General features: G+C 44.5%; 1 protein-coding gene across 4 annotated transcripts in view; it reads left to right on the plus strand.

Annotated features, from left to right (window-relative positions):
- APAF1 (apoptotic peptidase activating factor 1) overlaps window positions 1–21,277 on the plus strand; it is a 100,059-nt gene that overhangs the window by 63,781 nt on the left and 15,001 nt on the right. For all 4 annotated transcript variants that reach the window (XM_043969192.1, XM_043969190.1, XM_043969191.1 and 1 more), the window contains 2 exons: window positions 7,489–7,614; window positions 11,343–11,468. In XM_043969192.1, coding sequence (XP_043825127.1) covers window positions 7,489–7,614; window positions 11,343–11,468 — 252 coding nt within the window. The remainder of the gene's footprint in view (window positions 1–7,488; window positions 7,615–11,342; window positions 11,469–21,277) is intronic.

Genomic DNA, 21,277 nt, shown 5'->3' on the forward strand with positions numbered 1-21,277 from the left:
GGTCCATGTATTACACCAGATTGAGGGCTAATGCGGAGGATCCATGGCACATCAAAAACCCCACTGAAACCCCTGGTCTGACCTGGTGTAGCCCCTCCTAGGGGCTTACACATGCTTCCTTTTCTAACTGGTTTTTCATGTAGCTGCCAGAAAAATGCTCCTGTAGCACATAGCTGTCACTTCCCTGTTCAAGGATCTACAATGGCTTCCTTAAGCCTCTGAGATAAAAAAGAAAAAAAAAACACAAACCTTTTTGTATTTGGCATTTAAACCCTTCATAATCTCTCTCCAGTGAGGTGTAGTGGAAGGTCAGTCAGTTGAGATTTGTTTTTTTAATTTTTTTTTTTTCGTGAGGCAATTGAGGTTAAGTGACTTGCCCAGGGTCACACAGCTAGTAAGTGTTAAGTGTCTGAGGCCAGATTTGAACTCAGGTACTCCTGACTCCAGGGCCGATGCTCTATCCACTGAGCCACCTAGCTGCCCCAGTCAGTTGAGATTTGAACACTGGTTCTGCCCCTTTCAGGGGAAGGAAACAAGCCTTTATTAAGTGCCTACCCTGTGCCAGGCCCTGTAATATGATCTCATTTGATCCTTACCACAATCCTGGGAGATAGAGTTATTTTCATCCCCATTTTATAGTCGAGGAAACTGGCAGATAGAGGTTAAGTGACTTGTCCAGGGTCACACAGCTTAGAAGTGACTAAAGTTAGATTTGAATTCAAGTCTTTCTGACTTCAGGCCCAGTCTTCTGTGCACTGCAACACCTCCTGGCTGCCTCTTGGATAAGCCTACCTTGGTTTCTTCATCTATAAACTGAGAAGGTTGAACTAGATGACCCTTGAGTTCCAGCTCTAACCCTATGGGCCCACATTTCCAGACTTATTTTTACGCTAAATCTCTTTGGACACATCACTCCTCTTCATGCCTTTTCCATTCCAGTCCATCTATCCAATCTGGTCTGCTTGCTGATCTCTCAAATTGGCATTCTTCCTCCTGCCTGCCTGCCCGCCTGCCCACCACTGCCCAGGCTGATCCCTGGGCCTGAAATATAGTCTTTTCCTTCAAGGCTCAGCTCAGTACCTCTTCCTTCAGGAAGTCTTTTCCCATTCTGTGCTCTTCCTTCTCAGATTGTATTATATTAGTATATTAGTATTATTATATTATATTATATTAGTATACAGTGTATTAGTATTATTATCATATTAGTATATTTGTATTATTTAGCAGTTCACATGTTGTATTCTCCAGTAGAATGTAAGCTTCTCGAGGCAGCGACTGGTTTTCCTTCTTGTCTTTGTCGCTGCAGTGCCTGGAACACTCTTGATGCTTGATAAATGCTGATCTCACTGAATCCAATCAATTTCTTGCGAGAATGAAGCCCCGACAACAATCTTAGGCTGTACTTGTCTTCTGCTGAGCTCCAATTAGTGACAGAACATGGATAACCTATATCTGATTGCGTACTTCCTGGGGGAGCCAGGGAAGGGAGGGAAGGAAGGATAAAATTTGGAACTCGAACCTTTAAATGAAAATGTTTATTATTATTTTTAAAATTAGTGATAGAAAATATCAAGAGAGAGCTTACAGGATGAGGGGACAGAGAGCTGACCTCTAGTGTGTAACTCTGCCACCAGCTTGGCAAATGAGATGATTCAGTCAGACATGGGCACTTGGGTCTGGTGATGGTATCACAGTCCCCGCCCGGAGGGGCTCAGAACTGTCGGTGGAATGAATGAATGAATGAATGAGCCACAGGCCAAGGAGCTGGGCTTTGGGTGGTCTGGAAACTCTTCACTGATGCTGGTTCCTGCTTTTTCCGTGGGTCCCAGTTTCTTCATCTGTACAATAAGGAGATTGGACAAACCGATCCTTAAAGTTCCTTCCAGCTCTTCAGTCCCTGGTTCGGCTGACACGTGTACCTGTGAACATCAGCACAGATGCCCAGACTGCCCCTGCCCTCAGGAAACTGATGTTCTAAGGGGGACCCGTGTCAGCACATAGAAGGAGATAGAAAATAGATTTAAAAATAAGTCTTAGGTTATTGGGGGGAGGAGAAAAGTCAAGGGAAGAGCTTCAGCTGAGCCGGTTAGGACTGGAGGGATTCTGAGGCCAGGGGCCCCGCCCTGGCAGTGTTTCATGAATAGAGACTGGCTGAGAGCTGACCTTCCCAAAGAGGGATTAAGGAAGGAATGAAAAGGCATGGATGCAATGCTTGCTTGGTGTTCCACCCTGAGCACTGGGGGTACAGATACCAGAGAAGAAACAGTCCCTGCTCTCCGGGAGCTCCCTTCTCACCTGGAGGGAAACAACCCATAGAGGAGGGTTCAGCTGCAAGTTGGATGGAAGGTCCTGGGGTTCTTAGGGTGCAGCCACAGCAGTGATGGTCCCACATGCCTCTTTTTCAAGGCATTTCCATCAGAAAGGCCATATCTGTTTCTGACATGGAGCCATTTGACAGTGCCGAGGACTTTGGTGGCAAGTGCTTTGTTTTGGGGGTCCTCGGTGGCTGTGGCTGCTGGGAAGCAGCACCTACAGGAAGCAGCTATGAGGTCACATCGCCCAGGGGTGGCTTCCTTGGATGAGGGTGGTAGGGGCTAAGCTGGAATCAGGACTATTGGTTGGGAGGTGCTGCCCTGCCTGGGGCTCTTGGTCTCAGGGTTCTAAGGGCAGTTCTTTGGAAGTCTAAGGGGAGGACAGTAGTTGAGGTAGTAGTGGTGGTTTGACTCATCTGTCACCTGAGAAGGCCAGGCAAGATTGGGGCAGGGATTTTTGTCCTTGAATCTCCAGCACCTACCACAGGGCTTGGCATATGGTTGTCATTTTAACAGAATTTTGTGGAACTGACTTGAATTAGTGCCCAAGGAATGTTGATGAAGGTATTTACCTAGAAGTCATATTGTTCAGATGCAAGCTGGCTCTTGTAATCTCTCTGTAGCCTTGACAGTTTCATTTCCCAGTCTTAAATAAGCCGACCTTTCTGGTGACCAAGCGCTCCTCCTTTCTGGCCATTCTGACCACCTCATGAGTTATTTTTCTGAGCCAGTGACAGGACTCTGTGTGCCCTTTGTTGCACAGGTGAAGATGTGGCAATCCTGAGTGATGGAGTGCACATGTGCCTGGCTGGATACGCAGTTAGGAGAGATCTAAATTCTGGTTCTTCCCCTTAGCCTTGTGACCCTGGGCAGGACTCTTTACCTCGCTGGGTCTCAGCTCTAAATCTGTGATTCTTTGACCTTCGTTCACTGTAGCAGACTTTTTTTGGGTCTTCCATGCCTTTGACTTCACTGGTGTATCACTCCCTTTACCAGGGCTGTCCCCCAAAGTGCTACAGCTTCTAGTCTCAGAGAGTTGTCATTCGTTGGGTCTCTAATGTGTACAAATCACTGTCCCACGTGCTGAAGGAAATAGATAAAGAAGACACTCTCCATGCTCTGAGTATACTTAGAGTATTTTTAATAGGGACTCAAGACAGGCTCTCAGAATCGCAGTCCATAGTATACAGGCAAATTCTTCTTGGGAGTTTCAAAGATGGAGATGGTGATTTTTGATCTGGGTCTTGAAGGATAGGTAGGGGTTTTTTTGTTTTTGTTTTTGTTTTTTTGCAGGGCAGTTGGGGGGTAAGTGACTTGCCCAGGGTCACACAGCGAGTAAGTGTCAAGTGTCTGAGGCCGGATTTGAACTCAGGTCGTCCTGAATCCAAGGCCGGTGCTTTATCCACTGTGCCACCTAGCTGCCCCCCCCCCCCCCCATAGGTAGGGTTTTAAGAGGTGGAGGTGGGAAAGTGCAGGCCTGGCTCCCTTTGCCTGCACTGTCAAGTATACAGAAGAGAGGAAGGTGAAGGAGGTGCTGAGGCAGAATTTGGCTGGTTTGTGACTGGAGGACTTTTGGACCCAGATTTGGTGGGGTGTGTATGTGTTCATGGGCTGTAGGCTCAGTATGACTTAGAGTATTGCGAGGCAGGCAGAGTATTATCTCAGGCTGTGTTGAGACACTGAGCATCCTGGCTGGGAGGAGCCTGGCTCTCCTGTACTCTGTCCTGGTTAGTTCACATCTGGGGCATCATGTTCAGGTTCTGGACTTCACGGGAGCTTCAGAGAAAAGCAAGCAGGAGGGTGACCTGGGTCTGCCAGGTTATGCTTTAGGAGGATGGGTGGAAGGAGCTGTGGATATCAGCATCAAAAACTGATGATAAGGGGACTGCCATAACTGTGAGTAGTGGAGTATTTGGAAGGGCCAGCATATGGAAAAGAGGTTAGACTGACCCTGCTTGACCCCACAGCACAGGACTAGGAGTGATGGTGAAATCATAGAAAGGAGCAAGGGCTTTGGAGCCCTCTGAAGGTGGCATGGGCTGCCTTAGGAGGTGGTGAGTTCTCTGTCACTGGAGGTATTCAAGCAGAGACTGGGTATATTATAGAGGGGTGCTTCCATTTCTGAAATTCTCAGGGTCTCTGTTGTTTTATGACTTTAATGCAAGAAGGAAGCATCCAAGGTTTCAGGCAGTGGAGAGATTGACCAAAGCAGCATGTACATAAGGAAGATTAATTTGCATGGCAAGGATCCTGAGCCCTTTGGGTGCCACAGACCCCTTTGGTAGTCTAGGTAGGCCTATGGTCTCCTTTACAGAACCACAGTTTTAAATGCATTAAAAAACAGGACTATATAGGAAATTAATTATATTGAAATACATTTATCAAAATATATTTTAAAAATCTTAGTTCAAGTTATGAATCCTTGATAAATGGATGAGGACAGTGGACAGATTACTGCCTTTGGAGTCAGCAGACCTGGGTTCAACTCTTGACTCTGTTGATTTTTCTTTGTATAACCTTGGGCAAGTCACCTATCTTGGCTTCAGATTTTTCAGCTGTAAGATGAGAGGGTTGGACCAGATGACCTCAGATGGTTTGTAGCTCTAAATGTATGTTCTGATGATTGGTGGGAAGAGAAGGTGAGAATGCAGATACGGAAGGGATGGCAGTAGTTGAGTAAGATGGTGCTGAAGGCCCAGTCTTGAGTGGCAGTAATGGAGATGGGCCAGAAGGCCTGGCAGGGGGATAGCTATAGCCTTTGGGGTCAAAGATCCCAAGCTTTGCTTCTCACTACCTGTTGACCTTGGGTAAATCATCTTTCTGTCAAGCAAGCAGTTTATACTGAATGATAGTCCTTTCCCAGGACACCCAACTCTAAATTGAGGATCCTTTGAGAACACAGGTACATACAGGCATTTAAAGAGATGAGAGATGGGGACAGAATGGCTAGGACTGCACAACTGATTGGAAATGGGAGGTGAGAGTGATGCACGAGTCACGGGATGTTAGGAAGTAAGAGATCAGAGAACAGAGCAGAGCAGACTCTGAGGAAAGCCATTTCATTTTAGGCATTTTACTTGTTTTATTTGTAGCCCTCTTATTTCACTTTATTTTTTTTGTCCGAACCTATTTTTTATCTATTTTTTAATTTTGGTCTGGTGAGAAAACATCCTCCATCAATCCCTGTCTGCAAAGTCCCCTGAGAAACAAGTGACTTGTTCAGGGTCATCCAGGTAGTAATTGTCAAGGAGGACTTGAACCCAAGTCTTCCTGAGTCTGAGATTGGCTTTCTTTCCCTATGTCACACTGCTTTTCATGAGAAAGATCACAGTCTCATAATCCCTTGTTACTGGTTATGGAGACTTTCAGTACACTTGTACTTAAAGGAACAAAAATTTTTTTTTGCTTCTTTTTAAAAAGCTTTGTGAAGCTGACTTTGGAGAGAAGAAAGGTTTTGTTTTCAATAGCTATGACTTCCATCTAAATAGAGAATGTGTTAAGTTACAACCCCACAAAATCTGATACAGGCAGTAATATTGTTCAAACCATTTCCCTGTAAGCTTTGTACCTGAAACAAAGATTGCTCTATGTCTTATGTTGTAAGATTTAGGGTTATTGAAATAAAAGGAAGGGAATGGGGATCTAGCAATGTCAGCCACGGGGCTGTCACTGTTTCCTTTCTTAACCACATGTCTTCTTCATAGTTTAAGACAGGGACAGTAGGAGCAGGAAGCTTCTCTTCCTTTAACAAGTCAGTGAGAAATCCTTCACATCCTTCGAGTCCCAATTCAGGTATCAGGCTTCCTAGGAGGCAGCGTGGGCCATAGAGAGATGGCCTGCAGCCTTTGTAGCCTATGATGCTTACCACCTCCTGGGGAGCTGCCAGACTCCCTGGGCCTCAGTTTCCCCATCTGTAAAATGAAGGGATTTGATTAGATAAACTGAGGTCCCTTCCAACTCAGTCTGTGATCCTTCCTGTTGTTTGGGTTGTTTTCTTGCCCTTATCACACTCTCTCTTGTATCTTAATTGCCCGTTTGTCACATTTCCCCCATTAGATTGCAAGCTCCTTGAGTTGAGAGACTATGAAATTTGCCCTTTTTGTGTCGTTAGTACCTAGCACAGTGCCATCTGTTAAGGAAGCATTGGGTGCTAGGTAATGAAATACTTGTGGAATTAATTCTCTGTGTTTCTGTCATCAGCATTGGTGTATATATGGGGAGTGAGGGTGATACAACAAGGTAACCAAAAGACAATGAGATGTTGTTTAAGGATGCTGGGGAAAGGGTGGTACTTTAGCAGAACTAGGGAGAGCAGGTTTTCAGGGATTGCACCTAATCTGAACCCTGGTTACCTTGGTGTCTGATGCACACTGAGATAATCCCATGCCTAGCTCAGAGTGATCCGTAATGACATCTTTTTGGTTTACTTTGTAATCCAATGGGTTCTATTTTCTGCCTTTAACAACATGATTCAGTGCAGAGATCCAGCTAGGCTTTAGTAGCCTGACTATGAAAGGGGTCCAGGACACCCCCAAAGTTAGGAACCTCTGTTGTGGCCCAGCCATTTTTCGACCACTTCTGTCCTCCAGCTTGTGCTTGTGGATACCTCTCTGCCTCCCCCAAAGGTGCATTTAGTTCTGTGGCTCATATAGGAGGTATAAATTCCATTCTACATTTGGTTTTGCCTTTTGAGGCCTGGGTATCTCAGACCAGGTTCTCATTCCTTGAACAACGGTAGGTTTGCTTTGGAAATGTCTTTTTCAGCAATCTTCTCCTGTATTAAAATAAGCTTTGTGAACAAAGCTGGCTTTTGAGTCGAACAGGCTTCTCTAAGCCAGAGAAGCCAGTTGCAGACCCCCAAAGCAGACAGATGTGTCTCAGGTGGTAGGCACAGCAGTGACTTGGGAAACCTTTAGAAGCTCGTTTCCTTTTATGAAAATGTATTGGTGCATCAGTGCTGCTATAAACAGGAAGGTAAATGCAAGCCTGAGGTGCTAAAAATGGCTGCTGGGGCGAGCAGAGGGTTTTGTTGTTCCTCTGGGAGCCCTGGTGGGCCACATTCTGTGTGCACATTTTGGGTTTTTTCCCCCCATTCTTTTCCAATTGAAACTCAGTGCTAGAGAACACAGCAGCGATTACCATTTAATCACTTGCTCTGTTTTATTTTGCATTTTAGCTAATTAATGGAAAAACAGGCCATACCGATTATCTGTCAGAAGCCCAGAAACCTCGAATTAGCTGCTGTTGTCTGAGTCCAGGCCTGCGATACCTGGCATTGGGAGAAGAAGATGGGTCTGTAAAGGTAGGTGTTGATCTCTCTGGTCTTCAGGATTTTGATCCTTTAAGTTTCACAGAAAAAGCGTGTTTCTCCCTGGCAGTGAAAACTCTAAACATGTTTTGGCCATCTGTTGCTGCTTCATTAAGGTTTTAGAAGAGCTTTTCTAATGTGTTTGGATGTAAATTTTTTAAACTGACATCTCTACCTTTTTTTTCTTCTTTTTTTCTTTTTTCTTTTTTGGTGAGGCAATTGGAGTTAAGTGACTTGCCCAGGGTCACACAGCTAGTAAGTGTTAAGTGTCTGAGGCTGGATTTGAACTCAAGTCCGGATTTGAACTCAGGTCCTCCTGACTCCAGGATGGTGCTCTATCCACTGTGCCACCTAGCGGCCCCTGACATCTCTACCTTTGACCTCTGTTTTTGTTTGTTTCTCTTATCTGTGTCTCTCAGTCTCTGCTGATTCTGCCAGTTCAACTTCTCAAAGATCCTCCAAGACTCTTGGGGGATTTGCATGAGGCCATTTATCTTCTCTGAGACCATTCAGCCTTTGAGTGAGGTTGTGCCAGTAACTCTCCACTTTGGCCTCAGTGGAGTGGAAACTCCTTGAGGACAGGGCCCCCTTTTTTTTTTTTGTCCTTGTATTTCCAGTGCCGAGCACAGGGCCCATCACTTAATAGGGCTGTAAATCAGAATGCTGGTTGGTTTGGATTGCTTGGCACTGACCAGCGAGGTGGAAAGAGCCCTCCCTGGCTTCTAAATAAGAGGACCTGGGCTCCCACCCTCCCTGTGTGACCTTAGGAAAGGTCCTTAACCGCTCTGAGCCTTGGCTTAGACTTGACTCGGTTTCCTCATCTGTACAGTGGGGCTAATGATATGATTAATGCTCTTCATATGATCAGAGGCTCCTAGAGGTAGCCTGAGGCTGTTCCGTCCAACTCCCTCATTTTACATTGAAGAGGTCAGGTGACTTTCCACTGGCTTAGCCAAAGTGCTTTAGGGCACCTTGATTTGGTATCAGTCCGTCATAATTTATTAGGTGCTTACTAAGTGCCAGGCACTGTGCTTAACACTAGGGATACAAAGAAGAGCAAAACTAGTCCCTGCCCTCAAAGAACTTACATTCTCCTGTAGGAGACAAGCGAAGCACCTGCCTACAGAGCTGATGGAAAATAACCTTGGAAGGACAGGGAGTTGGGGTGGAGCAGACCGACCAGAGCCTGCCTCCTGCCTGAGGTGGCATTTGAACCAGGTCTTGAAGGATGCCAGCCAGGGAGTGTACCCCTCTGTCTCAGGCCTTTCCTCTTCCTCCTCTGCACTTGTGTACCGTGGGTAGAAGGAGCCGTGGGCAGGGGATCTGAAGGGAAGGCCAGGAGTGATGGCTTCAGTCCCCTGAGCTGCTTCTCCCACGTTGTCTTGTCTGTTACTGTTCTGGTGTAGACTGGACGTGACCTTCACCAAAGCCTTTTGTCCAGAATATCTTTTCCCTTTTGGGGGATACTTTAAAAGGTTCAGGGAGCTCCCAGTGAGGAGGCCTTTTCTCCCCATGCATAGGGCTCATCATAACCAGAGGACTGCCTGGTCACTGTAGGGTTACAGGGACACCCTGCCCAGGATCACATGGTCAAGACTTGAGTTCAGGTCTTCCTGACCCTGAGCCCAGCTCTCTCTGGCTTCAAGGTGTCTTACCTTGCCCAGGATCTCAAGCAGATAGGTGTATGCTGCATCTGCCTTAGGATCCATCTATCCATCCTTCCATCCGTCAGGCACCAAGTAGGAGTCACTAAGTCACATAAACTTCCTTTGTGCTCATATCCCTTCTCTCTCTCCCTCTCTCTCTCTCTCTCTCTCTCTCTCTCTCTCTCTCTCTCTCTCTCTCTCTCTCTCTCCCCCTCCCTCTCTCTCTCCCCCTCCCTCCCTCCCTTAGGCCTCTGGGTAAATGATAATTTGAGTCAGGAACAGAAATCGCATTTTCCACGGCTCATTCCTTGGCTCACTCAGAGACTGTTGACTTACTTATTACTTCTGTCCTGTTATCTGCCTCCCTTGCAGGCTCTCTCAGTTGGGTCAGGAGTCCCTTCTTTAGGTCACAGGGGTTGCCCTGTGGCTCTGTTTGGAGGTTGGGATTGATACAAGATGCCTATTCTGCCACTTCTCTCCTGGTCACTTGCCTCTGGGTTGAATTTGTGATCTTGGGCTTGAAAGATGACCTGCTGTGGTTTTTCCCCAGACTTGCCCACCACTGCTCAGCCTGGTGCACTTCTTAGATCTCTTTTGTGACTTTTTTTTTTGGTGAGGCAATTGGGGTTATGTGACTTGCCCAGGGTCACACAGGTAGTAAGTGTCTAGGGTCTGAGGCTAGATTTGAACTCAGGTCCTCCTGAATCCAGGGCCGGCACTCTATCCACTGCACCACCTAGCTGCCCTCTTAGATCTCTTTTGAGGTAGTTGTGAGTAGGTCTGGAAAACATACCTCTGCCCACTCCACCATCTTGATTTGTTTCTAGGGCTCTGAGTTGGAAGGGACCTCAGGGACTTATCATTGGGTTAGGGTTGTAGAGTAGAAAGAGTGTTAGTCTTATAGGAAATGATGTGAATTGAATTGCCTTGGGCAAGTCCTTAATCTCTGAGCCTCAGTATTCTTCTCTGTAAAATGGGAATCTTAGAATTTCAAGCTAGAATGGACCTTAGAAGTGATCTAGTTCAAGGTTTTACTTTATAGATGAAGAAACTGGAAGTCCATGGATGTTAAAAGATTATCTCAGGCCCCACAGAATACATAGAGTCCTGATACAGCCCAGACCATCTGACTTCACATCCTGTGGGTTTTCCCCACTATACTATGTGAAAACTATATGTTCTCCACTATGTAAAACCTTCTTTGTAGAGTAATTGTTAGGATTAAATGAGAAAGTTCTTTCCAAACTTATTATTATTTTTTAGAAAATAAACTTTTATTGATATCTTTGGCTTTTGACATCATCGTAGTTACCCCTAGTGTTCTCCTTCCGGAGAACCATCCCATATGAGAAATAATATTATTTAGAGAAGGCCACTAGGTGGCACAGTGGATAGACTACTGGGCCTGACACTTACTAGCTTTGTGATCCTGGGCAAGTCACTTAAGCCTGTTTGCCTCAGATTCTTCATCTGTAAAATGAGTTGGAGAAAGAAATGGCAAACCATTCCAGTATCTTTGCTAAGAAAATCCCAAATGGGGTTGTTACAAGGAGTTTGCTTTTCTTTTTCCCCTCCAATGGAGAAGGAAGGAGATAGAAAAAAGATTTTTCTTCATTTTAAAAAAATGTAACTTAATAAAAAATTAGAATTAACATAGGCCCTAGAGCCAGAAGAATTTCAGAGAACATCTTGTTCTCTTATTTTACAGTTAAAGAAACCGAGGAAAGAATTGGACATAACTGAAAAACAGTTTAACAACAATAAACAACAAATTGTTTAGAGAGGAAAAGTCAGCATGGCCTATCAGAAGACATCTGAAAACATGTTTAGGGCTAGGGTGCCACCTGATCGGTGAACTGGTTATTAGGCTTCTCACAAGGACCACTGGCTGTCCATGGGCATTGCAGTGGTGGCCGGCTTGCTGTGCACTCTGCATGTCTTACACTTGACAGCAAGCTCCCCACCAAGGCCATCTATTACCTTCTTCCTGATACACCGAGGGGTCCTTGGTCTGTTTATGCATGTCACTGCCTGGCCTTCCTGCAAGTGATCTGGGTGTGCTTTTCCCCCTTGAAGATTCTGGAGCTCCCCAACGGAAGAGAGTTTCGATCCCGAATGGGGCATGAGAAGGCGGTACGACGGGTGCAGTTCACATCAGAGGGGAGGACCCTTATTTCAAGCTCTGACGATTCTACAGTTCAGGTGAGTGAAGGACACTGAAGCTTTGTGGGATGGAGGGCCGCTTTTCCTGGCATATGAATTCTAAAGGTGTCAAAAGGCCAGATGTGTTTTATGAAAAGCCATTTAGGGTCAGCTTTATCTGCAGCACACTGCGGGGGTCACACATACAGATTATGGAGAAACCTTTCATGCCGTGTTTCCCACCCTTTTCTGGTCTCTAGACTCCTTGGTTTTCAGCAAACCTCATATTTAATGTGGAAGGAAATACATTGTAGAGTTTTCCAAGTGTGTACAAATCAGAAATCAGATTCGGAGATTAATTTGAAAGGGACGATATGGTTATTTACCCCATTCTCTGTACCTGGTTTATAAGCCTTGGAGGCATATTTACCAGAGGACGGGAATGCCTGGGCGAGTGGAATTCCTTCCTTTCCTATTGAAGATGAAACAGCTTATCGTAGAGCCTCTCATGAGGTAGATGAACAAAAGAGGCATCACCAGCTCCATCTAGTATAGCTTGTAATTGAGCAGACATCATTTCAATTCATCTATCCGTGCATCACCAACTATTAAGCACCGACTGTGTCCCAGACACTGTGCTTGCCCCGGATACAGAGACAAACCCAAACCATTTATTTTGTGTATACCACATGTAAGGCACTGTGCTAGGCACTGAAAACAGAGACAAAGACACAACAGTCCCGCCTGCGGGGAGCTTATGTTCTGTTGGGAGAGACCACAGACGTACACAAAGTAAGGACAAGGTAATTTTGGGGGGAAGGCACAAGCAACTGCACGAAGCAAGGGATTCTAAAAGGCAGATGCGGGGGGTGGGGCGTTCCAGCCATGCAGACTTAGAAGGGAATAAATACACTGCTATCTAGATGGGGCCAGTAAGGAGCCAAGACTGATCGTTTTTTTCCGGTCATATAAGCGGCCAAATGTATTGTCTGTGCTAAAAAGTTAGATACCTGCAGTGTAAAGAGTTATGGTTGGGAGTCAGAGAACCCAGGTTTGAATCCTAAAATGGCCTCGGTTTCCTTAACTGTAAAATAAGTACAAGATGTTCTGTGAAATTCTTCTGGCTCTAGGGTTTATGTTAATTCTAATTTTTTATTAAATCACATTTTTAAAAAGTAAGGAAAAATATCTTTTCTCCATCTCCTTCTTTCTTCTCCATGGGTGGGGGGGGGAGGTGGGGGAGAAGAAAAACAAACCCCTTGTGACAATTAGGCATGGTCAAGCAAGAAAAATCCCTGCATTGGCCATGTCTCATTTTGTACCTTGAGTCCATCCCTTCTCAGCAGGAGTCATGGTTGGTCATCTTCCGGTATTGTTGTTGTCCTTCTGGTTCTGCCTCCTTTATTCAGCATCCATTCATTTGAGTCTTCCAAGATTTCTCTGAAACTGTCCCCTTCATTGCTTCTTACAGCACAACAGTATCCAGTTATATTCATACCATAATCCATTCAGCCATCCCCCAAATGATGGGCCCCTCTTAGTTTCCAGGTCAGCCATCCCCCAAACGATGGGCCCCTCTTAGTTTCCAGGTCTTTGCCAGTACAGAAAGAGCTGCTTTACTATACTATACTATACTATACTATACTATACTATACTATACTATACTATACTATACTATACTATACTCTCTCTCTCTCTCTCTCTCTCTATATATATATATATATACACATACATATTATATGCACATATATACATACATACATACATATATGTATACACACATACTAATCACTTATGCTATACATAAGCTATTTTTCTTTTTTTGTATGTCTTTGGGTATAGGTCTTGTAGTGGTACTTTTGGGTCAAAGTAGATGGACAGTTCAGTAACTTTGGGGGCAAAGTTCCATGTCACTTTGCAGAATGACTGAACTTCTCCATGGGTGGGGGGGGGGGGAGGTGACCATGCCTTTTAGAATCCACAGCTCTACTCATCAGACACTAAGGGGCCCATTTTCATGCAGCCTCTCCAACATTTGTCATTGTTCTTTTTGGTCAGCTTTGCCCATCTACTAATGTAGTATTGATTTTAATTGAAAGGAACTTGGGCAGGCAGTGTGGTGCAAATGGCTTCAGGGTCAGGGCACCTCGGTTCTACCCCTGGGTGACCTGGAGCAAGTCACTTCATTTCCAAGGGCCTCAGTTTCCTAGGCTGTAAAATGTGGGAGGGTCACTGAAATCCCCTCCCTTTCCAGATCCTTGTTCCCCATGAACTTCAGCTGTTTACTTCAGGATTCCTTGAAGTTAAGCTGCTTATGTGTGGGTAGGTATGACTATAAAACCCATTTTGCAATTTATGACCTCAGGCTGTGAACAGAAATGATGGAAGGGGCAGATATTCTGCTGGGACTTTCTCTGTTAGTAAGTTTTGGTTCCTGGAGAAGCCACCTTGTTCCTCCCAAATTTGTCTAGTACAGTACTACTAAAGTACAATGAAGGGGGCACTTAGGTGGTGCAGTGGATAAAGCACTGGCCTTGGATTCAGGAGGACCTGAGTTCAAATCCAGCCTCAGACACTTGACACTTAACTAGCTGTGTGACCCTGGGCAAGTCACTTAACCCTTATTGCCCTGCAAAAAAACAAAAAAATAAAGTACAGTGAAAAGAACATCAGCCCTGGAGTGAGGGGTCTGGGGTTCAAATCCCACCTTTGATACTTTCTACTTGTATGACCTCGGACAAGTCACAAAGCCTCAGTTTCCTCGCCTGTGCAATGAGGGAGTTGGACGCGATGGCTTCTGAGAACCCTTCCAGCTCGTGAGCTGGCACGCTCTTATCATTGGCAGCGTTTTTTATGTAGACCTGTAGATGGTTTTCTTTCAGAGAGCTCGTCGTAGGGGTTCAGCTCATGTTCAGAGGCAGTCTTTTTTTCAGAATGCGGTCATGGGATCTTAATGTCCAGAGTCAGGAAGCAGATAGCTTACAGATGAAGAAACTGAGGCCTGGCGAGATCCTTTGACAGGCAGTAAGCAGCAGAACGCGACCAAGACAAGCCAGTTCTTCCTTGAAGACCTCAAGTGATTCATCGTCTTGTCATCCATAGAGAGAGCTAATCAATATCACTTCATGTTTCCCCTTTCGGAGGTAGCAGAAGTACCTGGTATAGTGGATCAATCTGGCCTCCAAGCCAGGGGATGAGCTGGCTCCAGGCCTTGCCCTGACACATGCATCCCGGCTGCTTGCCCCGGCCACTAAGAGCGGCTCCTGTTTGTGGAGCACTTAAAGGTTTGCCAGGGAGCCGGGGGGGTTGCTAGTGTCCCCATTTTACAGAGGAGGAAATGGAGGCTGAGAGACGAGGGAAGAGACTTGTGCAGGGTCACCAGGCAGCATTTGAACTCCAGTCCAGGGCTCTGTGCACTGGGCTACCTGGGACTGAACCCCAGCCTTTCCCTCCTCCAGGCACCTCTAAGACCAGGGCTCTTTTCTGTGCACTTGTCATCCGGTGAAGCCTCTGGGCCCCTTCACAGAATCCTGCGTGTTTTAAGTGCATAGAAGAAAACGTGTATTATGTTAGAATAGTGTTACTGACGTTTTTTAGTTCATCCACTCCAGGTTAAAAGCCCCTGCCCTAAGTCTGAATTGCAGAGAAGGCGTTGACCTGAATTGGTGGAGGGAATTTCCTCAGCTGGGAGGGAAACAGGAGGTCCGGTTCCTAGTGTCATCCTCAGGCAGGCAAGTGCAATGGAAAGAATCAGGGGTCTTGGCTTTGAATACTGATGCAGCACTTAGCTCGTTTTGTGAGCTTGGTTGGAACAGCCACAAGACCCCTCTGAGCCTTAGTTTCCTTGTTTGTAATGCCCTTGTTTGTACTTCTACTGTTTACCTCACAGCTTTTTGTATGCCTTCAAGTCTTCTGTAAAGGTGAGGGGGCGGCTAGGTGGCGCAGTGGATTAAGCACCGGCCCTGGATTCAGGAATACCTGAGTTCAAATCCAGCCTCAGACACTTAACACTTACTAGCTGTGTGACCCTGGGCAAGTCACTTAACCCCCATTGCCCTGCAAAAAAAAAAAAAAAGTGAAGCCTTCTGTAATGGTGAGATAGGGCCGCTAGGTGGCACCAAAGTGCCCAAAGCAGTGATGCCTGGAGGACTCATTTTTGTGAGTTCAAATATGGCCTCAGACGTTACCAGCTGTGTGACCCTGGGCAAGTCACTTGACCACGTTTGCCTCAGTTTCCCCATATGTAAAATGAGCTGGAGAAGGAAATAGACCATTCCAGTATCTTTGCCAGGAAAGTCCCAAGTGGGATCACAAAGAATTGGTCACAACTGAAAAATGACTGAACAACAAAGGCGAGATGCTACCGTTATTTCTTCAAAGAAAAAACGACCATATTTAGGGTTTGTGGTCCTCACAACTCTAAAAAGACTCACTCATTTTAATGAAAAATTTGTGGTCCAAAATTTGAGCTTTAATGTATTTTAATAGAATATTTTCGTTTCCTTGTTTAACTTCAGCTACTTAGAATCTAAAAAAAAAAAGAAAGCCTAAATCATAGCCCTCCACATCCCCAAAGTCATCCATGAGCTCTTTTTGTGTGGGATCTATAAAAAGAATGAGATACGACAGGAGAATTTTGCTTCCAGATGGAGGTTGGCTAACTAATGTGGCCCCCAGGTGTGTCGGTATCTAGACTGAGGCATTTGAGCCCTGAGCTCAGCACACGCTTGCCTTTCTTCTCCCATGAATGTCTTTGAACTAGGCAAAGCCAGACCACAAACAGGAGAGGAGCAGATGAAATCTTGCCAGGCAGCTGTTTTCCTGTCTTACAGAGTTTTATCACCAGCTTGAAGTTCAAGGTCTCCTAGCCGGAATGAAGCCCTGCAGTCGGCCTGGTGATTCTCCCTTAGAAGTGAGAGCCGAGCTCCCCTGCTTTCCCCTGCTCAGGATCTTTTTAAGTGAAGGAATGTTTCCTGAAGTATGGATCTGTAGAATAAAACTCTTGCTCGAGATTCCTGAGAAATGGCCTCTGAGCTTTTAAAGAGCAACACAATGAGGAGTGACTGAAAGGAAGGAAAGTTGTACTGTGGAGTGGAAGAAGCAGTCCTGACCTGGCCACGGTGCTTAGATCTCAGAAGCCTGAGGTCACTTTCAGTGAGTGTTGCTCTAAAGCTAGAATGGTCAGTATTTCTGTCTGGGCCACAGATGAAGAGAATGCTTGTTTCTAAAAATATTTTTATGAGAGGCCTCATGGCACAGATGAGAGAGCTGACCTTGGAGCCGTGAAAACTTGGGTTTGGGCAAACCACTGTACTCTCATCTCTTTGGGCAACTATAATTTATGACTTGTTGAGGGACTGATTTATTTGGATTAAAAAAAAGATTTTAAGTAGTTCATTGACAGTAAACAGGATAATCAAATTAATTGAATTATTTTATTTTTCTTGTTGTTCAGTTGTTTCAGTCATGTCTGACTCCCTTTTGGGGTTTTCTTGGCAAAGATACTGGAGTAGTTCGCCATTTCCTTCTCCATTTCATTTTATAGATGAGGAAACTGAGGCAAATAGGGTTAAGTGACTTGCCCAGAGTCATACTGCTAGTAAGTATCTGAGGTAGGATTTGAACTCAGGTCTTTCTGCCTCACTCATCATCAGTTCATGCAAGTCCTTCCAGGTTTTTCTGAAATCTGCCTGCTCATTGTTTCTTATAGCACAATAGTATTCCACCACATTCACATACCACAACTTGTTCAGCCATTCCACAATTAATGGGCAACCCCTCAATTTCCAATTCCTTGTCACCACAAAAAGAGCAGCTATAAATATTTTTGTATGTGTGGGTCCTTTTCCCTTTTTTATGATCTCTTTGGGAAAAAGACCTAATAGTGGTATTGCTGGGTCAAAGGGTATGCACAGCTTTATTGCCCTTTGGGCATAATTCGAAATTGCTCTCCAGAATGGTTGGATCAGTTCACAGCTCCACCAACAATGCATTAGTGTTCCAATTTTTCCACAGCTTCTTCAACATTTATTATTTTCCTTTTTTGTCATATTAGCCAATCTGATAGGTATCAGGTGGTACCTCAGAGTTGTTTTAATTTGCATCTCTCTAATCAATAAGGATTTAGAACATTTGTTCATATGGCAATAGATAGCTTTGATTTCTTCATCAGAAAACTGCCTGTTCATATCCTTTGACCACCAGATTGGATCTTGATGGAGAAATCCATAGAAAGTCACAGTGATTTCTTTGTCTGGCCCAGCTAGGTACAGAAAGACACACAAGGAGTTTTGTAGACACTGTGGACAGAACCTAGGGAGAGACCATCTAACAGGATAAAAGGAGGTTCCCATGTCTGTACATAGTGGGGCACCCTTATAGCCACAACAGGGCACAGAGATGAGGATAGGGGTAAATTGGCAGGTCTTCTGGGTTACAGACCAAGGGTGGACTGAGAAGGGGACCTGTATATAGAGGGGCTGGCATTCCCAGATAGGGAGACCCTGGTATATGGAGAAAGTAAGAAGTCCAGAAGCCAGCAGCAGCTTAGCAGCGTGACTCAGACCCAAGACAGGCTTTCCCTTCCAGCATCTAGCCCAGCCTACGGAGGGATAGCAAAGGCAGGAATCCCAGACCAGACCTACAGTTCTGCAACTCTGAGCCAGCAGAGCTTCCAGATGGCCAGTTGGGGTGGAATCCTACAGCATCTCCCTTTCACAGACCTGTGCCAAGATCAGAATCTTTTTTTTTTTTGTGAGGCAGTGAGGGTCATAGCGACTTGCCCAGGGTCACACAGCTAGTAAGTGTCAAAGGCTGGATTTGAACTCAGGTCCTCCTGAATCCAGGGCCAGTGCTCTGTCTACTGCACCACCTAGCTGCCCCCAAGGTCAGAATCTTACAGAACTCAGACCAAGGGGGACAAAAGACTTTGCCCTGAATCATACCACTTTGGGAGCACTAAAAGCTCAGAGCTAAGATCCTGAAATAACACATCTCTCAATACCCCCAAGAAAGCAGCTTAGACCTCCTGGAAGTGCCACAGAGTCCAGCCCTAATGTCAAGTCTGAACTCAGGAAGTAGGCTGAAAGAATGGGAAAAAAAAAAAAGAACCATACCATAATGAGCTATCATTATGTCCAGAACGCTCAGGATCCCTATCCAGAAGAAGATAATGACTTCAAAACATCTACAAGCAAAGCCCCAAAGAAAAACACAGCTTGAGCACAAACATGACCAGAATTCCTGGGAGAGATGAAGCAAGAGTTAAAAAAAAGAATTGAAAAATGTTTTTATAGATGGAAGTAGAGTGCTTGAGGGAAAAAAATGGAAAAGAGATGAGAGAAACAGAAGGAAGAAATGGAAAAGGAATTAACAGCTTAGTACAAGAGGTACAAAACTTGTCTAAGCAACAAACTCCCTGAAAATTAGAATGGACCAAATAGAAGCCAGTGACTTGTTGAAGAAACAAGAAATACTGAAACGAAGCCGAAAGGCTCTAAATATGGAAGTAAATGTAAGGTATCTTACAGCAAAAATAACTGACCTGGAAAACAGATCAAGGAGAAGTAATTTAAGAATCATTAGACTATCTAAAATCTGTGACCAAAGCAGAGAGAAAGAGCCTATGCATCATATTTCAAGAAATCTTAAAAGAAAAGTAACCAGATCTCTTAGAATCAGAGGGTAAAGTGGAAGTAGAAAGAATCCACTGGTCACCTCCTGAAAGAAACCCCAAAATAAAAACTCCCTGGAGCATCAGAACCGAAATGCAGAGCTTTCAGGTCAAAGAAAAAATAATGTATGCAGCCAGAAAGAATTAAAGTAAGGAGGAGCCATAGTCAGATCATGCACAATTTAGCAGCTATCACTGTAAAGGAGAAAGAAACTTGAAATATAATATTCCAGCAGGCAAAGGGTATGGGGCTTAGAGCCAAGAATAACTTGCCCAGCAAAACTGAGTGTAACTCTACTGGGTGGGGGGAATGGATCTTTGATGAAACAGAGGGCTTTCAAGCATTCTGATGAAAAGACTGGAGCTGCACAGAAATGTGGAAGTCGAACACAGGGGTGAAGAGAAACATACTAAGGTAATCATGAATAAGTGCCAATAAAGGACTAAACAAGGATGGAGTGCTTACGTTTAAACATGGAGAGAGAATACGTGTCCCCTGTTCACCCCAGCAGCAGCAGCGTTAAGGAGACAGCCTAACTAGACAAGGCTTGAGAGTTTTTGTTTTTGTTTTTGAGGGGCAGTGAGGGTTAAGTGACTTGCCCGGGGTCACACAGCTAGTAAGTGTCAAGTATATGAAGCTGGATTTGAACTCAGGTCCTTCTCAATCCAGGAGCGGTGCTTTATCCACTGTGCCACCTAGTTGCCCCAAGGTTTGAGAGTTTTGCTGATCTTAACACAAGAATGGAAAGAGAGAGCAAGAGGAGGGAGAGGGAGGGAAAGGAAGGTTAGGGGAAATTATCTTACTCAGACACCACCACCACCACCACCACCACCATCATCACCATCATCACACAGTTGGGTACATAAACAGATTTCACAACAGGGAAATAGGAGGTAAAGGGAGAGGGGGAACCAGAAGCAGGGTAGATTAAATGAAGGATTAGTCCTAAGTAAAACAAACTCTATTGATGTACAAAAATATTTATAGCTCTTTTTGAAGTGACAAAGAATGGGACTCTGAAGGGATATGTAACCATACATTGGGAAAGGGATGAACAAATTATGGTATGTAAATATGAGGGAATACTATTGTTCTGAACTCTTATTAGCATACGACCCGTCAGGATTCCAGAGGACTAATGATGAAACATGCTATCCACCTCCTGATAGAGGAGCAAAAGGACCCAGAATGCAGAATTTATTCTGTATTAATTCATGTAGATTTTCCCATGCTCCTCTATATTCATTCCATTCATAATTTCTTCTTTTTTTAATTTTAATCCCCCCCCCAACTTGTTCAGGCATTTCCCAGTTGGTGGTTATCCCCTCAATTTCCAATTCTTTGCTACCACATAAAGAGATGCTACTTAACCCTCATTGCCCAGCAAAAATCAAACGACAAAAAAAGAGATGCTAGCAACAATTTTGTACAAAGCCACTCATCATTTCTTATAGCACAGCGATATTCCCTTACAGTCATGTACCATAATTTGTTTAGCCATTCCCCAATAAATGTCTACTTTGTTTCCAATTTCTTGCTATCACAAAAAAATGCTGCTGTAAATATTTTGATTTGTATAGGGACTTTTTTCTTATTGGTAACTTGCTTGGGGTATAAACCTAATAATGGAATCATTTCCCCCCAAGTCAAAGGATATGGACATTTTCATCACTTTATTTGCATAATTCCAAATTGCTTTCCAAAATTGTTGCATCATTTCACAGCTCTACCACCAGTGCATTAGTGTGCCTATCATCCCATCCTCAAACATTGACTGACTGTTGCCTTTTTTTGGTCATCTTTGTCAGTTTGCAGGGTATGGGATCAGGGTCGTTTTGATTTGCATTTCTTTTATTTCTGGTGATTTGGAGCGCTTTTTCATGTGGTTGTGAATACTTTATAATTCTTCCTGTGAGAATTGTTTGTTCATATCCTTTAACCACTTATCTGTTGTGGAGTATGTGTGTGTATGTAGGTATGTATATACATATATTCACATATATATTTGTTAATTGTTTATGTATCTTAGATACCAAATACTTAAGCAGAGAAACTTGACACAAAGATTTTTGTCCTCCATTTCCCCCCTTCCTGTCTTATCCTAGGTGTATTACTTTTGTCTGTGCAGAAACGTTTCTGTTTCATGTGCTCAAAGTTATCTATTTTATTGTTTGTAATTAGCTCTATTTCTTGTTT

This window comes from Dromiciops gliroides, chromosome 5 (assembly GCF_019393635.1).
Source record: "Dromiciops gliroides isolate mDroGli1 chromosome 5, mDroGli1.pri, whole genome shotgun sequence".
Taxonomy (NCBI): domain Eukaryota; kingdom Metazoa; phylum Chordata; class Mammalia; order Microbiotheria; family Microbiotheriidae; genus Dromiciops; species Dromiciops gliroides.